At 40.5% G+C, this 24,820-nt stretch overlaps 1 protein-coding gene across 1 annotated transcript in view; it reads right to left on the minus strand.

Annotated features, from left to right (window-relative positions):
* Positions 1-17,411, minus strand: part of LOC122810586 (tetraspanin-4-like) — a 662,136-nt gene extending 644,725 nt beyond the window's left edge. Inside the window, exon 1 of the mRNA XM_044082164.1 lies at positions 17,301-17,411. Within this exon, the coding sequence (XP_043938099.1) occupies positions 17,301-17,411 (111 nt within the window). The remainder of the gene's footprint in view (positions 1-17,300) is intronic.
* Positions 17,412-24,820: the final 7,409 nt, after the last annotated feature.

Consider the following 24,820-nt stretch of genomic DNA (forward strand, 5'->3'; position numbering starts at 1 on the left):
GGAGAATCATTAGCTTGCTGAACAGGCACAGGGATAGAACCAATAGCCAAGTACTTTTATTTTATTTATTTATTTTTTTGCTTCTTTCCAATTCTTTTACTATTATATGCAGCAGCACCATCCCATATGAAAGGCCTGTCGGCAGCAGCACCACCACTGCCAGTGGAAGCACCTAGCATGTCTGGGTCCTAGCCTATCAGAATTGCTTCCACACCTCCTACCTATCTTTGAATAATTTTAGATTCCTTCTTTTTCTCTCTTTCTTTCTTGCTCAGACAAGAAGAACCACTTTGGTGTATTTTCCTTTTAATTGTTTACCTTTATTTTTAATCTTAAACATTTTAAATATGGCTAAATGCCATTTTGGTAGCCTTCCACCCTTTCTATCAGAAAGGTTAGGAACAGAGCTGAGGAATCCTAAAGTTATACCAGTATGGGCTTCTCGTGGAATTTTTTTCATTTATTTTTGTGTCTCATCTGGCAGTTCTAAACGTCTGATAAGAGCTGGAAATTTGGCACATCTGAGCAACTGGATCTTGACTTGGATTAGATCCCTAATGCATGTATCCCCTTTGAGGGGGTTATCTTTTATGTGCTAGGTATTTTTGTTTCCTAAAGAGGACTATACTATATTTTTTTAGAACTTAGCCTGAGTCCATTGTCAAGGCACCTGACACTAGTGCAGTTTAGACCCTAATGCATGTGTGTCATTTGGGAGGGTTAAAGAGTGTCAAGTTTGCAGTCATCGGCAAACTTTGTCAGTTACAGACCCTTGATGTTAGCTTGTACATCAGAGAAGTGTATGCAGTAGAGGTGGAGGCCTTATATGGAGCTCTTTGAGATGCTACTGATGGCAAGTCTTTTAAAAAAAGAAAGCATGTCACCAGTCCTCACTGCCTGTGTGTTGTCCATGAGCCAGTTTGCCATCTAATGGGTTACACAAGGGTTAATAATCAGGCAGGTGAACTTTTCAGTAATATATGTGAGGGCAGTGAAAAAGGTCTTAACTAGATCCAGGCAGACAGGCTGTGTGCACTACATGGCCACTATCCACTGTTTCATTCATCCTCTCAAAAGAAGTTCATCACATTCAGTAGATAGGGCCTACCATTTTCAAAACCAAATTGATTTGGTTTGACGGACTGCAAACTATTCATCGCATTATTTATCAGTTCTAAAAAAAACACGTACAGTACTCTCAAGGCTGCAAATTGCAACAACCTGTGAAAATAGGAACAACCTCCAAAAGAAAACAATTGCAGGAGTAGAACACACAAATATTTATTGGTTAGTAGTGTTTTTGACTTGAAACGGTCTTCCTCCTATTTGTTACACATCTTTAGATTTATTATATACACATAACCACAATCACATGACTCAATGAAACAATTAAATAAAAATTTAAAATTAAACTGTGACAATTAACTTTTAAATATCTATAAACACTGCTAAAAATAATGTATTCTTATGTCTATATACCTATACCTAAACCTAAGACAGCTAAACTGTCTGGGGTACATAACGATGAAGTATAGCCACGGTAACGACCTACAGACACTGCCTCTGCTTCAAAACTGGAAGCAGTTTCTAAGTTTGTAGATGGGACATTATAAAGGGATTTGTTGGATTTTTAAGAAATATAATGGTGGAATTTAATGATGTCTGCACTTTGTCCTCAGTCACTCCCCATGACAATGGTTTAGGATGGACAGCATACATGTTAAATCAGAGCAATGATTATCAATTAGGTGAAATCAAATTTTTAATAGAATGTATCGAAGAGTGTTATTCTCGGTTTCAGGGGAGTTTTTTCATCAATCGAGTGGGGTAGTAATGGGGGCCAGAATGGCACCTAATTATACCAACTTATTTTAGATGTACTGATATGTTTTTTTATTTGGAAAGGGGGGAATGTAGAATTAAGTTTTTTAGACAAATTAAATAAGAGAACAGATTTTTTTTTAAATTTGTAAGTCATTACAATGAGCATAAAATTAGTTTTTTAGATGTGGATATATAGAAGAAAGAAGGAGATAAAAAATGATATACTAGTATCAATTATAAGAATGCTTCTAGTAATGCTATTTTGCATTACACCAGTATGCGTCCTACATATTTGAAATATAATGTTGTAAAAGGACAATTTGTTAGGTTAAATCGTTTAACCATGGATGTGGAACTTTTACATAGTTTTTTAGAAGCATTATATAAGAAATTTTTATACAGAGGCTATCCAGATTATGTAGCTAACCGAGTGAAGGAAGTAGTAGATAACAAGGACAAAGAAATACTGCAGTATCAGTTGGGATTGGTCGGTATCTATGCCTTTGTTTTTTTTTCTTTAGACAGAAAGGCCATTAAATCAGTTATTCAAAATAAATGGCATGTACTCTGTGTTAGTGAAGAAATTAGCAGAATAGCGGGAGTTAAACCTTCTTTTATCAATGACAAGGGGAGTAATATCAAGAATATATTTAAGAGAGACAAGATAGTATATTCTGGTTATAGAAAGGGTACTTGTAAGTGTTACAATTGTTACATGAGTGAGGCTATATTTAGTGCTGACTAAAGCTAACCCTAGTTAGTACGTTAACAAGACCCACAGAGCTCATGCTCTTTGGTTTTAGAGTGTGTTTAGGAGGCCCTCTTTAGAAGTAGTTATGGGGGGGGGGGGTGGAATTAGATAACAAAGGAGAGAAAGTGGAGACAAACTGGAACATCCTCTAGCTCAGAGTAGATAGTGCCATTTGAGATTAATGGTGTACATACTAGGTATTATTTCTGAGATTCCTAACATAGTTAAAGAAAGCCTTATGATTGAAGAGGTGGTGATATTCAGTTCATACTTGGCTTTGTAATTTTTAGTGATATGCCTAAGCTTTCTGCTGACCAGTTTGTTTACTTTTATAATGGAAGGATTTAAGCTTACTCATTAGTGTAAGTTTTGTTTTCTTTTATTGCAGTTTGCTGATATTAAAGTTCCACAGTAAGAACTTGTTCTTAAACTTGCCATCATACTTATGACAGATAGGGTACCTTAATGAAGGAATTAAGGTGAGAGTAAATGTCACTGTTACAAGCAGCCACTTTTGTTGCAGTGTCACTGGAGAAGAAGGGAAAGTTTTAAATTTTATCAGGTTATCAAGACTGTTGGCATGTTGTTCGTAAAGAAATTCCTGAAAACAGCAGGGTTGGATGGAGTTGTGGACTGTGTTCTTAAGGAGAATGTGAGTTTGACAATCTGCTTTAATCGTGGAGGGATTATGAAGGGAGAGATTCTGAGTGTGGAGGAGACAAGAAATAATCATTATGAAGTAGACTGGAACCTCTTGTTGGAGAAAGCAATACATGGCCAGTAGAGTTGGCATTAATAAACTTGGTCAGTCAAGATGCCATTAATACATTTAAAGAATATCTACACTGTACATATCTCTTTTTGGTTGTATGCACTTGCCAGTTAATAAATGGATAGTTAAAGTCACTCATGATGATTATAGTACATTCAATGTTTAGAGACTCCAGCTGATTAAATTAAGTGTTGTGGCCAGTGGTAGACACAGAGGGGGTTCTGTGGTTGCCAATAATATGATAATTAGACTTGTTTATTCATACTAGGCTATTCAAAAGTTCAAAGATATTGCTGTGCAAACTTTACCATGAGGAAGTGGAAGTGAATCTGAATACAGATACAGTTACGTCTCTGACATAACCAGAATATCTAAATAAATGACAGCAGCTAAACTCAGTTGGAACAAATTTCAGTACTTATAGACATGTCTGTGTTCAAGGGTCAGGAAGGTCTCAAGGGTCGGGAGGGTGGCCTAATGGTTAAGGTGTTTGCCTTACAAACACAAGGTGCAGGGTTTGAATCTCACAAGGGATAATTGGCTAAGCTTAAAATGGCTCAAAAGGGCAGTTAGCTTAGTACTAACCTATGAACCTATGAACCTATAAGGTCAGGCATTTTCTTGTTAAGACTTCTAATGCTGAGCACTGCCAAGCTGATAAAGCCAGATTAGAACGTATTAAGTATGAAGGTCTAAAAGCTGTATTCTGCCTAAAAAATGCATAATGTGGGAAGGAATGTCCTATCCTACATGCAGGAACCCTGAGGGTAGATGTGCAGGCCATCCCTGGCAAAGCAGATGGAACTATTAACCATTACCTCCTACTCTGATACACACTGGATCACCCTACAGTGACATGTATTGCTAAATCAATTGTTAAAGCCAATTAATTTTTATTTGAAGTGTGACATCATTTTTGGTGAAGGTAAAGTGCTGCTCTAGATTAACTTCTCAGCTTTGTTCCAATACAGTTAGAGGTCGACCATGTCTCCCCTTCATCACCCCTACAGTGCGGCATCTAAGATCTTTCATTCCCACATGGACAATAACTAGGTTGTATGGATACTTTGGGTGGTGGAATCTGAGGGCACTACTAACATCACAAATCTTAGTACCGGAGAGACACACTCTATCCTTGTACTGCCTGGTGAGTGATAACTAGGACACTGTGATGGGTGGCAACATGGTCGTATAGACTTAAGGACCTAGATATGCAGCTTGGGTGAACCGCGCTCTGGGAAGAAGTAGTGGGTGCAGGTGTATGTAGAGTAGGTATGTGGCTGATGTCTGGGTCTGCAAGTGCACTGTACTATAGGCTTAGTAAGGGTTTTCTTCAGTACCTAAGCATGTGTGCACCTAGTGTTAATGTTGGATTGCAGTAGGGCGACAGTATGCTCTTTGCTGACAACCATGGTTTGCAAGAGGTTAGCTGCTAATTTGAGTAAGTATTTACATATATCACAAGTGGATTCAGATTCGGTAGAAGTAAGGGGATAACAGTTAACATATGGCTGTTGCTTCACTCTCAAAAGTTTCTATTACCAGTCACACCCCATCTATGAAGCTTTCAAAAGCAGAATGGAGAAAATAGTACATTAAAGTGATAGATAGAACTTCCTATGAAATGACAGACAGCACCAGAGTGCTGGTGATAATAATGGCAAGTAAAGAGAGACCAACCAAATATATAGAGATGTTGCTACAGGCTAGTGTTGTGGGATGATACCTGACACACCAGAGACATGAGAAGATGGATGTACTTGGTTAAGAAAGCACAACCTGATGAAGATTACTTCAGCAGAATAAAGACATTGTGGGATTACCGTCGAACACTGTATGTAAAAGTGCAAACACATTCCAACATGTTCCTCAAAGAAGACACCCTGAGAAACAAACTAGCTGTTGACTACTTACTCTTCTCTTAGCAACCATGGGCAGGTCTGTTTCGTCAGCCACCAAAATAAATGTGCGTTTGTGAGAGTGTGTGTGTGTGTGCACACGTGCGCATATGTGTTTGTGCAAGAAATGAAAAACGAAAGTTATGTACTTCACCATAACAATAGATCTGTGTTTTCTGTTTCCATCCTTTCTCAACGTATGGGCCTCTGATCTGTCCTTGGATCTGTCTTCAGCCACTTCTAAGCATTGGATCAGGTGCTCATGCTATACCCCTTTCCCATTATCCTTTGTGTAAGTATCAAGCCACTCCATATCAAGTTTACCCGCCAATAAAAGGGAATTTAAAATTATAAAGGTATTGATAGACAAACAACTTAGCTAACATAAACAAGTGCCCATCTGAGAAAAGAGAGTGAAGGAGAAAGACACAACCTTCAGCAACCAAGACAAGGTCAGCTAGAACCATTTCAAAATGGAAACATCAGAAAAAATATGCATACAAAAAATAAGGAGTAGGATGGTGGGAGGGTAATTAATGAAGGACAGAAATAGACAACACAGATCTATTGTTATGGCAAGTACATAACTTTTGGATATGATGTTGTCTTTTCTGACTGTTCCTCAATGTATGGGAGAGAGTCCCCAGATACTGTCTCACTTGGAGAGTTTTATGAAAGGATACTCTGGAACACAGCTAAACCAAAGGAGCCTCTAGATCTAGATTGTATATCTAATTTATAGTGTGGGACGAAGGTATGTACCTTGTACCAGGTAGCTGAAGCACATATGTCATCAACTGGACCACTAAAGAAGAAGGCTGTAGACAAAGCCACAGATCTGATGGAATGAGCCTTTGGAGTCAAGAGAAGTGGCAGTATTCTTTCATGATAAACAAAGGAAATGCAATGTGACAACCAGTACATAAGACTGACTTTAGACACTGGTTTGCCCAATTTAGCTGTAAAGAAGGACATACATAAAGTACAGTTTTGTACCTACCATAAATGTAGATGTTCGAGTGTTCACCCTGCTGCAGTCATCACACTTGGGTTATCCTGTCATCAGGCGGTACCGCAGTCGGCCGGATTTCCAAAGTCTTGGTCCGACGTCGGTTGCTGTCGCCTCATCCCTGATGTTAGTGCACCAGGGGTACATATACTGCAACCAACGCCATTTTCTTCAGTTTTTCTTGCCCCAGATGTCAGGTGCCCCCAAAAGGGTGATCCAAATCAGTACCAAAAAGTGAGAACACTGTACAGATACAAAAACCCTTCAGCTATAAGCAAATACATCAGTAAGGCATAGCATAGGTTTAGCCAGTAGATCAGAGGGGTTGGAGGGAGGGTAACCTGGACTGCAGTAGGGTGAACACTCGAACATCTACATTTATGGTAGGTACAAAACTGTACTATGTTCATCGTGTTACCCTGCTGCAGTCATCACACTTGGGTTGAGTCCCAAAGCTAAGGTAGTGTGGAGGCATTATAGAGGGTTAGAGGAGGCAATGAGTCCCTGCAGAACTGCAGTGGCGAAGCCTGCCCTGGACTTAGAATAAAGAGGTAGGTGATAGTGTTTGGTGAAGGTGTGTACAGAACTCCAAGTTGCAGCTTCTAAAATTTCCTTGATAGGAACCCCCCTGAGAAAGGCTGTAGAGGTAGCTGTTGCCCTGGTAGAGTGGGATCTAATGGTAGGAGGAACTGGTTTCACATGATGGGTATAGCAGAATCGTATGCAATGGCCTATCTATTTAGAAATGGTTTGCTTGGAAATGACCCTCCCTTGAGAAGCTGTAGCATAGGAAACAAAGAGCTGGTCAGTTTTTCTGAAAGCTTTAGTTTTATCCAAGTAATATCGAAGCTGCCTGTGAATGTCTAAGGAATGTAGGAGTCTCTCACCTTTGTTCTGTGGATTGGGGAAGAAAGTGGGTAGATGGATGGTTTGATTTAAAGCTACGCTGGAAACCACCTTAGGCATGAAGGAAGGATTAGTTCATAGAGAAACTCTGTCCTGATGAAAAATGAGGAAAGGTTCCACTGCCATAAGTGCCTGTAATTCTGAAACTCTCCTAGCAGAAGTTATTGCCAGGAGCAGGGCAGTCTTCCAAGATAGGAACTGAAGGTCTGCAGAAAAAGCTGGTTCAAAGGGAGGTAATGTTAGTTTTTCCAGAACAAAGTTGAGGTCCCATGTAGGTGTAGGAGCTCTTCTAGGTGGTCTAATGTTTTTTGCCCCTCTGAGGAACTGCCTTGGGAGTGGATTTGAAAATAAAGGTGGATTTGTGTCGTAGTGAGCTGAAATAGCTGAAGCATGGATTTTAATAGAGGAGAAGGAAAGTCCTTTATGCAACATCTCAGCTAAATACTGCAGAATGTGAGGCATATGAGGCTGAGTTGTATCTAGGCCTTTAACTTGGTTCCAAGCAGAAAACCTTTTCCATTTGTCCGAGTAAGCCTTCCTGGTGCTTGGCCTCCTGGCTTTTAGAATAACAACCAATACTGCTTGTGAAAGAGGGGCTGGTTGGCTGCTTAATTGATTTGCTATGCAGCAAGGTTTAAGGTTTTGATCTGGCTGTGTAGAATCTGCTTGTCTTGCTGTGTGAGCAAATGAGGCATTTGAGGCAATATCCATGGTGGACTGTGAGCCATATTCTTCAATAGTGGGTACCAGTGCTGGCGTGGCCAGTCTGGGGCTATGAGAATCATTCGAGGTTTCTCCTTTTTGACCTTCAAAAGAACCTTTGTGAGAAGAGGTAATGGAGGAAAGGCATATGCTGTCAGGTTTTTCCAACTGAAGGAGAGAGCATCCACTTTCCAAGCTTGTTGATGGAATGTCCTTGTACAAAATTTTGTCAGCTGGTAGTTTTGAGGACTGGCAAACAGGTCTATATTTGGTAGGCCCCATCTTTGAATTATCATTGCAAATATTTGTGGGTCTAGCTTCCACTCGTGGGGATCTTTGATGTTTCTGCTTAGGTCATCTGCCAATGTGTTTTTCTGTCCTGGCAGGAAGTGAGCTTGTAACTGGACTTGGTAGGTCAGAGCTGTGTTCCATAAGATTATTGCTTGCCTGCAAAGAGGGTAGGAATGTGTGCCCCCTTGTTTGTTTATGTACCACATTACTGTGGTGTTGTCCGTCTTTATTGCCAGTTGTCCAGGTTGTAGTAGATCCTTGAAGGCTGTCAGAGCTTTCTGAACAGCTAGCATCACTTTTTGGTTTATGTGCAGTTTTCTTTGTTCTGCAGTCCATAGGCCTTGAATGCATTGCCCTGCCATGTGAGCCCCCCAGGCATAGTCTGAAGCATCTGTTGTGATAGTTTGCCTGGGTGGGGGCAAGGTGAAAGGCTGACCCTTGTTGAGGAGACATGCCTGTGCCCACCATAGAAATTCCTGTTGAAGGCAGGGAATGAGAGATATCACTGTGTCCAAGCTGTGGCTGTGTTGAGACCATACGCTTTTTAGGTACCATTGTAATTTCCTCATATGCAGTTTTGCAAATGGTATTATCAGAATGCAAGATGCCATGAAGCCCAAAGCCTACAGAATTTTTTTGCAGTTAATTAGGTCTTTGTTGCCATTGTCTTGAAATATTGAGTCAGTTGTAATTGCTTGTCTGGTGTAAGATAAACCTTCTGGGCCATTGTGTCCAAGCTGGCACCCAGGAATGTCATTTTTTGTGAGGGTACTAGTTTTGACTTCTTTTCGTTTACTGTGTACCCCAGACAATTTAGTAGATGCTTCACAAAAGTCAGATGTTGTATGAGAATGTCTTTTCTTTCTGCTTGGATGAGACAGTCGTCCAGGCATGGATATATTTGAGTTCCTCTTTGTCTGCAGTATGCAATTACTGGTGCCAGGCATTTTGTGAATACTCTGGGCGCAGTAGATAAGCCAAAGGGCAATGCAGAGAATTGATAATGTGTTGAACCTGCAATGAAACGGAGGTATCTTCTGCAACTTTGTCTGATAGGGACATGCAGGTATGCCTCCTTGAGGTCCAACGTTACCAGCCATGCTTCCTTGCCCAACATGGGAAGTAGCTGCTGTAGTGTTAGCATCTTGAATTTGGGAACTTGTAAGTAAGTGTTTAGAATTGAAAGGTCCAGAATTGGTCTCCAAGCATTTTCTTTCCTGGGTACTAGGAATAGTCTTGAGTAAAATCCTTGGCCTTGCTCTTGAGTTGGCACCCTTTGAATGGCTCTCATGGCCATGAGAGTTGTAATTTGTTTTTGAGCCTCTGCCCTTTGATTTTGTGGCAGGTTTGGCATTCCTCTTTTTATTGGCAAGGTGTGAAAGTGGAATCTGTATCCTCATAAAATTATGTCTAGGACCCATTTGTCCTTTGTGACCATGTGCCAGTTGTCTATAAATAATGCTAGTTTTCCCCCTAGGGGGGCTGACAAGAGAGCTTTGTTTGGCCAGTTGAGGTGCAAGTCATTGAGTTTGCCTTCTGGTGGCTTGAGACCTGTCTTCTCCTCCCTTCTGGGTTGGAGTGGCCCATTGGCGAGGTTTATACTGAGCTTGTGGTTGTCCTCTGCCCCTTGGGCGCCTGTATTTACCCCTCTGAGGCCTCTCAGTGGCTGGAAAGGACCAATTCTTGGTTGGTCAGTTTCTGCTGAAGCGAGGGGGTTGTACCTGTAGGAAATCTTTGACTGTCTGCATTGATTTTGCCTTATCTTCCATTTTCTTTAAAACTTCTTCTGCTTTAACACCAAAAAGAACATCCTGCTGCAAGGGAGCATCTAGTAGTTTTGCTTTAACATGTTCAGGCAGACTTTGCTCCTTTAACCAGGCATGCCTACGTATAACTGAACCAGTGGCCTCTGCTCTGCAGGAGGCCTCCAAAGAATCAAACCCACATTGTAAGGTATGTTTGCCCACCTGCTCGGTGGCGTGCAACAAATCCTGTACTTCTTTCAATTCAGATTGTTGAGGAAGGGTTGTTATCTTTTGTTTTAACTGAGAGATCAGAAATTGCTGATACTTAAGCATATGAAATTGACAGTTTAGGCTGAGGTGTAAACCTTTTTCCCCCATCTGCCTACTGCTCTTGAATCCCTTTCAGAAGGTACTGGATTTTTGGCCATGGAAGCCTTAGCCCCCTTGGGACCCTGGGAGACAGTCTCTGGGTCAGCTACTGGGCTTTTGTAAAGGAATTTATGGGAATCAGGTACTCTGTAGTATCTGTCAGGCTTGGCCGGGGCAGGAGGCAGAGAATCAGGGTTGAAACTGGATTCTAAGTAAACATCATCCACAATGTCCAAAACAGGAGGGATGGCTAGAGGTCTGTGTTGGGGGAGTAAAAGAAACTCTCTGAGCCTTTTCTTGGAATTAGAGTAATCCTGACCTTCCCAGTGAAAATGTTCCCTCATAGTGTGTAAAGTTTCCCCAAAAGAGTAATCTTCTGGAGGGGAAGCTGAGGGAATAGAGTCCTCAGCATCAGAATCTTCATAAGGAGAGAAGGAATAGTCTTGGTCTTCAGAGGAATCCGAAAAAATAGACAGTTGATCAGAGGAAGCAGATTCTTCCTCTTGTCTAGTCCTTTTTTCAGGAGGAGGCTGGGAACCCCTGACAAGAGAAAACAGATCTTCAGCCATCTTGAGCATCTGTTTCTTAGGCATAAGGCCTTGAACAGGAGACTGAAGTGAAGCTTTTTTCGATTTGGAAGGAGTCTTCGGTTTAGAAAACGTTTTGACTGTAAGAGTCGTCGGTCTGAAAACGCCTTCAGAAAGCGAAGGTATTTCAGAAGTACCGGTGTCCTTGGGAGGTAAGTCGTCGGTAGGGCCTGAAGTAAAAGGCTGCACTGGCCTAGTATATTCCGTCAAAATATCCGTAGCGGTCTCAGGTTCCTCAACTGCGGTAGTCAGAGGCTGCGTCGGAGCCTCACAGATAACCGGAGACCGGATCAACCGAGGCCTCGGAATCGGGCTTAGGCCTGGGCTGTCGATCCTTATCCCTGCGCTTTTTGTGCACGCCGTTAGTCGGTAGCTCCGACGGCATGTTAGAATTAAATTTTCTGCCAAAAAAGTGTCGTACGAAATCAAATAGTCTTTTAATAGTGCGTTTATTAAATCTAGCACAAAAATGACAAGAAGTGACGTCGTGATCAGGGCCTAGGGCAGGGTATACAATAAGAATGAAAATCCTTATGAGGTATTTGCTTCCCACAAGAAATACAATTGTTAACTTTTTCTGACATCGGTCTGAGGCAAGAAAAGTTTCCCCAACGGGGTACTTAGCTTTATAGAAGACTTCGGTCTGAAACTCGAATTCGAAAATCTCAGGAGTTGGCCGACCGGCACTTGCGAACTGCTTCTGCTTCGGGCACCGCGCGGCAAGAAAGACTGAAGAAAATGGCGTCGGTTGCAGTATCTGTACCCCTGGCGCACTGACGTCAGGGATGAGGCGACAGCAACCGACGTCGGACCAAGACTTTGGAAATCCGTCCGACTGCGGGACCGCCTGACGACAGGATAACCCAAGTGTGATGACTGCAGCAGGGTAACACGATGAACATCTGATCAGACTTCCTGAAAGGTTTTCTCTGATGTAACTAATGATGGACATCTAATGAATACAAAGTATATTCACCCTTGTTTGAAAAATTTGGGAAGAACACTGGAAGATTTATGGACTGATTAATGGATGATTTAGAAACCACCTCAGGAAGAAAGGAAGGGTTGTTTTTTTAGTGCCACTCTGTCCTTGTGAAACATTAAGTAGGACAGTTTTGAGGATAGATGGTTAGCTCAGAAATTCTCCTGGCAGAGGTAGCCACCAGAAATACAGTCTTCCATGATCAACTCAAGCAGCAGGTTTAAATAGGGGCCCAGTCAAAGCCTGTAGCACAACAGTAATAGCACATAGAGGGACTGGATCTCTAACTGGAGGATGTAGTAGAAATGTACCTTGGAGGAAAGCCTTGGATAATCTGACAGATGCAATGGGTGTGTGATTTTCACATATGGAAAGAGGATATTGCAGCTATCTGTACCTTGACTGTGGAATAGCTGGATCCACATTGGAAAAGGTTTGTGAGAAAGTCCAGAATTGCTGGAAGTGGGGCTGAGAAAGGGTGAATAATATTTTCAATAACCAAACAGAAAACCTTTTCTGTTTGCTTTTATAAATTTTCTTAGCTGAGGGTTTTTCGGAAGAAGACAAAATGTGGACAGCTGAAACTGAAAACCTGGACTGCTGAATCATCACTGGAATTTGACAAACATGCAGTCAGTTTGAGGGACTAAATGTTTGGGTGAGGCAACACAGATGGGTGAGATAGAAGATCTGGGTCCGAGCCCAGTACCCAGGGAGGGTGGCTAGATGAGACCACAGGAAACAGACTTTTCAAAGCCAATAAAGGGCTATTAGGATGACTGTGACCTTCACTGCAGATACTTTCAGAAGAAACTTTGGAATCAGGGGGACTGGGGGAAAGACGTAAAGGAGTCCCAGGGGCCAAGGGAACATCAGACTGTCCCTAGGTGACTCCCCTCTTGGGGAACTAGATCATAGAAATCATTGCATCTGGTGTTTTTGAAGAGTTGAGATGTGACAAGGTCACAATAAGGTTGGCCAGTGGCTGAAAACCTGCTCTGTTACTAATGGATTGAGGGAGCAATAGTGAGGGAGCAGAACAGACCTCCTCAATCTGTCTGCAAAGATACTGGATTTTCCTGGGATATGCTATTAGAAAGCAGGGAGAAGATATCATCCATTGTCACAATCTTGTGTCCTCTGGACACAAAGGATAAAATCTGGTTCCTCCCTGTTTGTTGATGCACCAAATAACTGCCATGTTGTCTGTCTGAATAGATCACACACCCAAAGGGGGTGATTCCTGAAAGGCCTGCAACACTAAGAGGACTGCTCTCATCTACAATATATTGATGTGAAACTAGCCTCTGTTTATGACCAACTACCTTGGACTGCCTTTCCCAGACAATGCCTCCCTCACCCCAGCTGGGAAGTGTCTGTGGTCATTGTGGCTTAGGAAGAAAGAATGAAGGGATGTTCCTATAGAACATGCAGAGATTCTATCTCCCACTGTATGTGAGTTCTGCAGAAGTTTGTTAGAATCACTAGAAAAAAAACATGGGTCATTTCCTGATTGACAATTGAACCACCAAAGTCCAGTGAAGAACCCGCATGTAGAATCTGGCTGGTGGCACTAATATGATGGAGGCTGCAGTGGAGCCTAGCAGGTGAAGAATTAGTCTCTCTTGCGGCTTCTGGTAAGATAAGACTTCTTAGGCTTGTTGATGAAGGGGTGAAATTCTTGTTTGAGGGAGTTTTACTAACTGAAGTCTTGTGTTCAAAAATGCTATGGTGAACTCTAGAGACTGGACTGGCTGTAGATTGGACTTTTCTAGATTCAATGTAATCCTTAAGTCTATGCACAGTTAGACCAAGGAGTTCCTGGCTTGAAGAAGTAGATTCCTGGAAAGTTTGGTAATTAGCCAGTTACCCAAATATGGGAATACCCGGAAATCCTGCAGTTGTAGATGACCTGCCACTACTGCCATACATAAGGTAAACACCAAAGGGCAGAGCTCTGAATTGGTAATGACTGGCTTCTAGCCAGAAGCTAAAATACTTCATGGAGCATCTTTCCATCTTTATATGGTAGTAAGTGTCCTGAAGACCAGCTGAGCACATCCAATCATTCTTCCTCAGCAATGGACTGAACCATACCATCCAGAATTGTGTTTGCTTCTCAAACTTGTTCAAGTGACTTAGGGCCAAAACTGGCCTTAGGTCCCCATTTTTGTTTGGCACTAAAAAGAATCTTGAGAAAATTCTGGATCATCTCTAGTCTGGAGGGACCTCTTGGATGACTTGATTTTTTTAAAAGCTTCTTTATTTCTGAAGCAGCTTCTTCCCTTTATGAGGATGGAACGTCTGGAATTCTTTTGGGCCACGAAGGAAGGGTGTGGAAGGGAATGAAATAGTCTCTAGTTATGATCCTTTCCACACATTTCTCTTGAATGATGCACGTCCAGGTTGCTGGATGCAGGGATAAGTGCTCCCCCGTCTGCTTCCAGAATGCAACAGTTGGCAAACCATTCAGGAGTGCTGGAAAGTCTTCTCCGAGAAAGGACCCCTGACGCCTTGGTTTTGCGGGCCACCTCTGCCCCTTGCATGACATCTTTTATAATAGTTTCCCTCATGGGGCTCTTTCTCCAGAAGTGTCAGATGCAAAATCCTGGGGTTTACGAAACCAGATTCACTTTCTCCCTTCTGGTTTCTGAAGAAGGCCCTTTGAGGGGTACAAAATTTCATCCCTTTGGCAGATATGGACTTACCATCCTTCTCACTTCTTGAGATAATCTCTTTAACTTTTGTACCAAACAAAGTTGATCCATCATATGGGCATTGATGAAGGACATCTTGAAATGTTAAGCAAAATCACATCGCTGCATCCAGGCATGCCTTCCTATGGAAATGCCTGTGACAGCTGCTCTAGACACACCCCCTGTGGTATTAGAGACAAGACACAAAGAAGCATTGATAACCAACTGTAGGGTAGCCAACCGTGAATCAATGGAATTCCTTTGATCCGCAGTTAAAGTCCCTTGGAGAGAATTGGCAAATTCCTTTGTCAAATCCCTCTGGAAACAAGTGATGTGTGCCAAGTAATTAAGTGCTTTTGCTGAAAAAAAGAAAACAAGGCATAGACACACATCAAATCTGTGCAAGACATGTGGCTCTCTATTTGGTGGATGGACAGAGAAACTTTCTTCCAAGAAATCTTTCTTAGTGGTTGCCACCACTACCACACAATCTACTGTGGGACCCTTGCTCCAATGGGGATGGTCTTCAGGAGCAACCAAAAACTTGTTTTTTTTGGAGGATAGGCTCAGTTGTGTCCACCTCCTTCCACTCAAGGAGGAAATCAGGTCTATCATCTCATCGGCCGAAGAGATCATCAAGAACCGAAAGCCTCAAGAAAAATAGATTCCTCTGGAAAAGGCATTTGGGAGGACCAACTCTCTTTCTCTCTGAGAATTTCGAGAATATCACCAAATTAAATGTCCTGGGGGGGACCTTCTCCCTCATCAACATCAGTGTCAGTGGTTGGGGATTCAGCAGGAGAATCCAAGTGTGTCCTCTTACACTTGTGTTCCTGTGAACCTCCTCTGTGACTTGTTCAGTAGAGGACTCACAATAGATACTGTATCACTTAGGAGGACAGAATCAAATCTCCCAGAAACTGGATGTCTCATTGGGATCAGCATAGCTGGCTGTGGACCTTGGGAAATCCTATGGAAAGAACTGAATCCAGTTCTAAAAGGGGAGACCTCTGTCTAGGTTGACAAGTACTCTCTCAAAAACAGAGTTCAACATAGATCCGAGAAGCTTCACTGTCGGAGCTGAAACTCCCGAAGGTGGCTCAACTCTAGATGCCATTTAGCTGGAGCTGGACTATCAAGCACTGATACCCTATCAGAAGGAAAGGATCCAAAGACCTCAGATCCAGTCCTACCCTGTCAGAGTCAGTGCCAACAGTTCAGCTCAGAGATTCCAGCAGCTCCGACAAGATTGGATCTGACTTTATCAGAGAACTCACTGAAGTCAAGGAAATATGTACGCTTGGCTTCAATGCAGATTTGCCTTGGGCAAGAGTCAGATCCAAAGACTCCAATTTGAGAGTGAGGAAAGAAGAGTTTCTTCCAGATCTGACAGTGGTCAGTGCTGTGAGTACCCCTAACTGGATTTGGTTCTGAAGGAAAAGCCTCATCAACCTGTCCACATCAGCTTTGGTGGGGTTCTGAGAAGACCTAGTTGATCTCAAGGAAGAAGTAGAGGAAGGTGACCTAGAAGGATAATGGGGTCTGTCTTGTAGGACTGCAATGGTAGGTTGTATGAGACCCATTAAAATCAGCTTGTTTCTTCACTCTGCAATGATTGGTTGACCAAATGCCTTGCGGAAAGTGCAGGCAATATCAAGATGGAAATGGTCTAGACAATAAGTAGGTAGATCGTTCCACAAGGGACTGTGGGTAGAGGGAGGAGCCCGAGCACCAGAGCCAAAGCTCAGAAGTGATTGATTAAAGATATGAGGTTGAATCTAAGACCCATACAATGCGTAACGGACAGAAAATACATCGGATCACTGATTAAACCAGATGGGCCAGTGCAGAGGTTTAGTATGGAAATGCAACAACAGGGGATGGAAGGAATAGAGACTTTTTAACAAAATATAGATGAGGTCATCTATTTTATGGAATTCTTTTTTTAAACACCTTTATTAAATTATGACTTAGGACACAGGCAAACATACATTAATAGAAAAGAAAAGCATATTAACATTTTCCATTTACATATATTATACATCACATGTGCTTTCTTTCTTTAGAACTATCATCAATCCAACATCACATAAATTGCTCAAATCCTACCTCACTCCTTCTGAACATTACTCTGCATGTAGTTTTCCCAAACTTTCTATTTATTTCTATTTAATGCTGTCCTTCCACTGTTTAAAGATCCCTCTTCTAGTTAATTAATCTCTTTTAAAATAGTCAATAATTTATATGCAGTTGGTTTAGACCTTGATTTCCATTTTCTAGTAATTGCATTTTTTTGGAAGCCAACAGAATTAAACTTAACAAGGCCTTACTATGTCTGGGAAACTCAGAACCTGTGTTCCGCCTCAAAAGAATAATTTCCTTAGATACAGCCATTTGCTCACCTAGTATTCCTGACAAAGTACTCTGACAGGGAATTTTTAAAATTTGCCACCTCATTACCCTCTCAAAAAGCATGTTCCATAACACCTCCAAAATCTGCTACCTACTTAAGAAAAAATGTATGAAGTCTCCTTCAGGTATAAAAAATACCTTTGCAAACACTTCCATGTAAAAATCATAAACCTTCTGGACTTTGTTGCATACTTGGAAGCCATAAATATGTTTTATTGTTCTCTTGTAAATTGTTTTTCCAGACTCTCTCTTATAGTTACCATGCAATATTTTGTATGTCCTACTAATTATCCTTTTTTTAACAGCACTTTCTGTTCTAGATTCTTAAAACTGTTTACTTCAGTTGATCAAATTACCTGATATCTTGGAAGATCCAATGGGTCAAAGACCACTTTCTTGTCTTTTCTTTTGAAAACTATCCTTGAAGGTTGGACACTGCTGCAAACATATTTAAAAATAAATAACATAAAATTAGAAGCTATGATAAATAAGAATGTCAATTTAGATTACATGTAATAAGAATTCACTACGCAAGATGACAAGACAAACTGCACTAACCAGGAGACACCTGTGTCTTTGCTGTAACTCTTACTAAACAATGCAGAAAAAAATGTAATCTATCATTAGTTGCATATGTACCACCATATGCACAAATGTCTTTCCTAATAGTCACATGTATTACAAAGTTTATAATTTTAATTATTAAAGTTGATTTAATCTAAACTCGGTGGCAATGCATAAAGTCATGTCTCAGATGTCCTAAGATCAATTTATTATCTTGGTACTGGAACATACTGGTAGGGGGGAGGGATGATAGGACAGGAGTCAATGCTGCTCCAAAGGTAAACAGATACCCGATCCTAATAATCATGGCCATAAATGTGGGAGGGATGAGGGTATGGTTACCCAATCTGGGATGGTAGTACCTATAGCAGAGCACATATGACTGTGTTCATGCTCTTGTGGGGGGAACACTGACTGCTCCCAGAATGATGCAGTTCTTTATATCACAGCTAAGGGAGTGGGACTAAGGACTTGTACAAGAATTCCCCTCATGACTGCCTGGTTGATGCCCATGTCACAGAACACTCTCACTCGAAAGAAGAACAAATAGGGTCCAAGGGCTCTTTCTGGTGGGGGGGATGAATGGGGGCTATAGCTCTCACCCCAGTGGAGAAGAATGAGCAGGTGTGGCAGTGGCTTCATAATCTGTAGGTGTGAGGGAAGAAAAAGCACCAAGAAAAAATATGCTTAAAACTACAAAGCCAACAAATTACTCAAGACTCCTGTGTGTGTCATTTAAAAAAAAATCAAACTGTTAAACTACATCTCATGAAATTCAGGGAAGGGTGAAGGTTTACTGTAGTTACAGATGTTAACAACAACACAATATGTCCTACAGTCTCACTTATTAGTTCTGCTGGTCAACTGAAGGCATAATTTCACACACTCACAGTTAAAAGTCCAGGAGCTGCACTACCAGCCAGTTAACAGAAACACAGACCACCATTAAATAATTGCTAAACAGCGCAATAAACAATAAAAATATACACACACACAAACATACATCTGTGTGTGTATACACACACACACACACACACACACATATATATCTATATATATATATATATATATATATATATATATATATATATATATATATATATATATATACACACACATATAGTTCCCATTCACAACATCGACTTACCAGAATGTCGACTCGCATAACAGCGAGACGATAACAGTGAAGTTTAAAACAGCGAACTCCTGGAACAATGAATTTCGCCTCCAGGAAACTAACCACTGGTGAACTTTGCCCTTTTCTCCACTGTACTGCGATGTCAGACTTGGTATATTTTGGCAGGGGGTGGGGACAGCCCCCTACTCTAGTGGGTTTTATTTATGTATTGTTTTGTTTTTCCTACTTCTGTGGGTTTAATTTATGTATTATGCTGTTTCCATCAGTGGTGACCAAGTTGGTTAGTTTCCCGGAAAACAGACCCACACCCCACTACCTAAATATACCAACTCAGAAATTGCACTTCAGTAGAGAAAAGGGCAAAGGTCACTATGGTGGCCAAGTGGTTAGTTTCCCGGAGGTGAAATTCGCCATTACGGAAGTTTGCTGTTTTAATCTTTACTGTTGCAGTCTCACCATTATGCGACTCGACATTCCGATAACTCGACTTTGTGAATGGGAAAAATGTATATTATATATACATATACACACATATGGATCCTTATCAGCTGATCAAGATTTCAGAAACTTGAAATTTATATCAGTGAGACAATATGACTGAATTTGTGAAAACCTGAAGGTTTTAAATGGAGACTAAGGTACACTGAGGATCGGGACATTTTCCATTTTCCTCAAAGTAGTGTGATCTCAGAGTTGGTATATACAATTTGCAGGGGGCGTGGGGGGTGCAAGGTGGCTTGCTTCCCTGAAAAAACGTAAAAAAGATAGATTTTTGTGTGTTTTTTTTATGTTTGAGTTTTCAGAAATTTGATCATATCGTCTCACCCACATGAATTTCGTGATTCTGAAAACTTAATCAACTAACATAGATCTACACACACACACACACACACACACACACACACACACACACACACACACACATATGTATATATATATATATATATATATATATATATATATATATATATATATATATATATACACACACACACACACACACATATACACAGTGGATATAAAAAGTTTACACACCACTGTTAAAATGCCAGGTTTTTGTGATATAAAAAATGAGACCACAATAAATCATTTCAAAAATGTTCCCACCTTTAATGTGACTTATAACCTGTACAATTCAATTGAAAAAGAAACGAATCTGTTAGGGGAAAAATATAATAAATACAAAATGGCAATGGATAAAGTCATGTCTCAGATGTCCTAAGATCAATTTATTATCTTGGTACTGGAACATACTGGTAGGGGGGAGGGATGATAGGACAGGAGTCAATGCTGCTCCAAAGGTAAACAGATACCCGATCCTAATAATCATGGCCATAAATGTGGGAGGGATGAGGGTATGGTTACCCAATCTGGGATGGTAGTACCTATAGCAGAGCACATATGACTGTGTTCATGCTCTTGTGAGGAGAACACTGACTGCTCCCAGAATGATGCAGTTCTTTATATCACAGCTAAGGGAGTGGGACTAAGGACTTGTACAAGAATTCCCCTCATGACTGCCTGGTTGATGCCCATGTCACAGACCACTCTCACTCGAAAGAAGAACAAATAGGGTCCAAGGGCTCTTTCTGGTGGGGGGGATGAATGGGGGCTATAGCTCTCACCCCAGTGGAGAAGAATGAGCAGGTGTGGCAGTGGCTTCATAATCTGTAGGTGTGAGGGAAGAAAAAGCACCAAGAAAAAATATGCTTAAAACTACAAAGCCAACAAATTACTCAAGACTCCTGTGTGTGTCATTTAAAAAAAAATCAAACTGTTAAACTACATCTCATGAAATTCAGGGAAGGGTGAAGGTTTACTGTAGTTACAGATGTTAACAACAACACAATATGTCCTACAGTCTCACTTATTAGTTCTGCTGGTCAACTGAAGGCATAATTTCACACACTCACAGTTAAAAGTCCAGGAGCTGCACTACCAGCCAGTTAACAGAAACACAGACCACCATTAAATAATTGCTAAACAGCGCAATAAACAATAAAAATATACACACACACAAACATACATCTGTGTGTGTATACACACACACACACACACACATATATATATATATAAATATACACACACACACACACATATAGTTCCCATTCACAACATCGACTTACCAGAATGTCGACTCGCATAACAGCGAGACGATAACAGTGAAGTTTAAAACAGCGAACTCCTGGAACAATGAATTTCGCCTCCAGGAAACTAACCACTGGTGAACTTTGCCCTTTTCTCCACTGTACTGCGATGTCAGACTTGGTATATTTTGGCAGGGGGTGGGGACAGCCCCCTACTCTAGTGGGTTTTATTTATGTATTGTTTTGTTTTTCCTACTTCTGTGGGTTTAATTTATGTATTATGCTGTTTCCATCAGTTGGTGACCAAGTTGGTTAGTTTCCCGGAAAACAGACCCACACCCCACTACCTAAATATACCAACTCAGAAATTGCACTTCAGTAGAGAAAAGGGCAAAGGTCACTATGGTGGCCAAGTGGTTAGTTTCCCGGAGGTGAAATTCGCCATTACGGAAGTTTGCTGTTTTAATCTTTACTGTTGCAGTCTCACCATTATGCAACTCGACATTCCGATAACTCGACTTTGTGAATGGGAAAAATGTATATTATATATACATATACACACATATGGATCCTTATCAGCTGATCAAGATTTCAGAAACTTGAAATTTATATCAGTGAGACAATATGACTGAATTTGTGAAAACCTGAAGGTTTTAAATGGAGACTGAGGTACACTGAGGATCGGGACATTTTCCATTTTCCTCAAAGTAGTGTGATCTCAGAGTTGGTATATACAATTTGCAGGGGGCGTGGAGGGTGCAAGGTGGCTTGCTTCCCTGGAAAAACGTAAAAAAGATAGATTTTTGTGTGTTTTTTTTATGTTTGAGTTTTCAGAAATTTGATCATATCGTCTCACCCAAATGAATTTCGTGATTCTGAAAACTCAATCAACTAACATAGATCTACACACACACGCACACACGCACACACACACACACACACACACACACACACACATATATATATATATATATATATATATATATATATATATATATATATATATATACACACACACAGACACACACATATACACAGTGGATATAAAAAGTTTACACACCACTGTTAAAATGCCAGGTTTTTGTGATATAAAAAATGAGACCACAATAAATCATTTCAAAAATGTTCCCACCTTTAATGTGACTTATAACCTGTACAATTCAATTGAAAAAGAAACAAATCTGTTAGGGGAAAAATATACTAAATAAAAAACGTACAATAAGCTGGATATATAAGTTTGCACACCTTTAAACTAATACTTTGTTGAGGCACCTTTTGATTTAATTACAGCATTCAGTCTTCTTGCGTACACACTTGCCATCAATTAAAGAGACTCTGATTAATCCCAAATAAAGTTCAGCTGTCCTAGTAAGATTTTCCTGACATTTACTCAGTTGCCTGCTACAGCAAAAGCCATGGTTCACTCAGAGCCTACAAAGCATCAAATAGATCAAATTGTTGAAAGGCATCAGTCAGGAGAAGGGTATAAATTTCCACAGCATTGGATATATCATGGAACACAGTGAAGACAGTCATTAAAAAGTGGAGAAAATATGGGACAACAATGATGTTGCAAAGAACTGGACATCCCTCAAAAACTGATGAAAAGACAAGATAGAAACCGTTCAAGAAGGCTGCCAAGAGACCTACAGCAGGAATTTCTGGCAAGTACTGGTTGTGTACTACATGTGACAAAACTCTCCCGCGTTCTCAATAGGGTTGCAAGATGGAAGCCTTTTCTTACACAGAAAAACATCCAGGCCCAGCAAAATTTGCAAAACAATGCATCAAGTGTCCCAAAAACATGCATGAAAATGTGTTATGGTTTGATGAGACCAAGGCTGAACTTTCTGGCCACAATTCCAAAAGGTATATTTGGCAAAAAAAACTTCACATCACCAAAAGAACACCATCCCCACGGTGAAGCATGGTGGTAGCAGTATCATGCTTTGGGGTGGCTTTTCTTCAAATGGAACTGGGGCTTTAATCAAGGTGGAAGAAATTATGAACAGTTCCAAATACCAGTTACTTTTGGGCTAAAACCTTCAGGTGTCTGCTAGAAAGTTGAATATGAAGAGGAGTTTCACTTTTCAACACGACAATGACCGCAAGCATACATCCAAATCAACAAAAGAAAATAAAGTTTTGGAATGGCCCACCCTGAGGCCAGACCTAAATCCAATAGAAAATCTGTGGGGTGACCTGAAGAGGGCTTTGCACAAGAGATGCCTTCACAATCTGACAGATTTGGAGTGCTTTTGCAAGGAAGAGTGGGAAAATATTGCTACGTCAAGATGTGCCATGCTGATAGACTCCTACTCAAGAAGACTGAATGCTGTAATTAAGTCAAAAGGTGCTTCAACAAAGTGTTAGTTTATGGGTGTGCACACTTATGCAACCAGCTTATTGTACATTGCTTTATTTTTTATAGTTTTTCCCCTAACAGATTTGTTTGTTTTTCGGTTGAATTGTACAGGTTATATGTCACATTAAAGGTGGGAAATGTTCTGAAATTATTTATTTTGGTCTCATTTTTTTATATCACAAAAACTGGCATATTAAAAGGGGTGTGTAAGCTTTTTATATCCACTGTGTGTGTGTGTGTCTGTGTGTATATATATATATATATATATATATATATATGTATATATATATATATATATATATATATATATATATATATATATATATATATATATAATGTCTATAAAATGGGTCCGGTTCTAAATCTTGAAAGCTCATAATCTTGAAATTCAAAATACTGAAGCCAAAATCCTGAAAGTTCAAAATACTGTAAACTCAAAATACTGAATTTCATAATATTGAAAAAACAGAGTACACCAACACTTACAATATTCCAACACAATGACATAAAACATATTACTCTTCTCCAACTAGAAGCAGAGGGGCAAGCACCCCTATGCCACCCAAACCCCCTGCTACTTAAATATATAAACTCCAAGATCGCACTCCACAGAAGAAAATGGCAAACATACCATTGGGTCAATATTCCATGAACGAACGATCAAAATGTGGAGTACAACATAATCGACACACACTGATCGAACGTTCATGTAATCTGAGACTGTAAATGTCAAAATGTGAAGTTCCGAAATGTTTTAGTCGGCCTTGTTAGTGAGTGTAGCGTGTGACGTAAACACACTACACTGTCCGAAATGGCTAGTTAGGAGGCTGCTTTACTTTTATATACCAACTCCAAGATCGCTGTACATTGGGGAAAGGGCAATTTCCCGGTAATTTCTTGTGTAAGAAATCGCTTTGCGATTACCGGGAAATTGCCCTCTCCCGGTAATCTCTTGTGTAAGAAATCGCTTTGCGATTACCGGGAAAATGCCCTTTCCCCAATGTACAGCGATCTCAGAGTTGGTATATTTAGTTAGGGGTGTGTGTGGGGGGGAGAAGCCCCTCACTCTGTTTTAAAAGTAGATGTGTTTGTGTAGGTTTTTAAGTGTTTGAATGATGTGAGTGTGTAGGGGTTTGTATGCATTGGTTGCATGTGTGTGTGTTGTATGTTAGTATAGGGAAGGTGTGGGACGAACAAAATCTTTAAATTTTTTTATTTTTCAGGGTTTTTAGGTTTCGATTAGATGAAAGATCGATCAAAGTGTGTCGAGTATGTTGTGTGCGAAATTTTGATCATTCGTTCATCTAATATAGAACCCATACCATTACATGCTTCATGACTGTCTGTTGTAACTTTAGTCATGTTCCCTTTTAATTTGCTGTGCAACAACATAACTCATCTTAGTGTATTAAAGTGCAATCTTGGAATTGATATATTTAAGTAGCAGGATGTGTGTGTGTGGGGGGTGCAACCCCCGACATAGGGTGGTTACATGGGGGCTCGGCCACCTGCTAATAGTTGGAGTAAACCAATATGCTTTGTCTTTCATTTCTTTCTCTATGTACTTCTGCTGGAGCACAGTAAGTGTTAGTATCCTATAGTTTTCAGTATTATGAAACTCAGTATTTTGAGTTTTCAGTATTTTGAACTTTCAAGATTTTGGCTTCAGTATTTTGAATTTCAAGATTATGACCTTTCAAGATTTAGAAGCGGACCCATATA

Source organism: Protopterus annectens, chromosome 9.part0 (assembly GCF_019279795.1).
Source record: "Protopterus annectens isolate FY-2018-M chromosome 9.part0, PAN1.0, whole genome shotgun sequence".
Classification (NCBI taxonomy): domain Eukaryota; kingdom Metazoa; phylum Chordata; order Ceratodontiformes; family Protopteridae; genus Protopterus; species Protopterus annectens.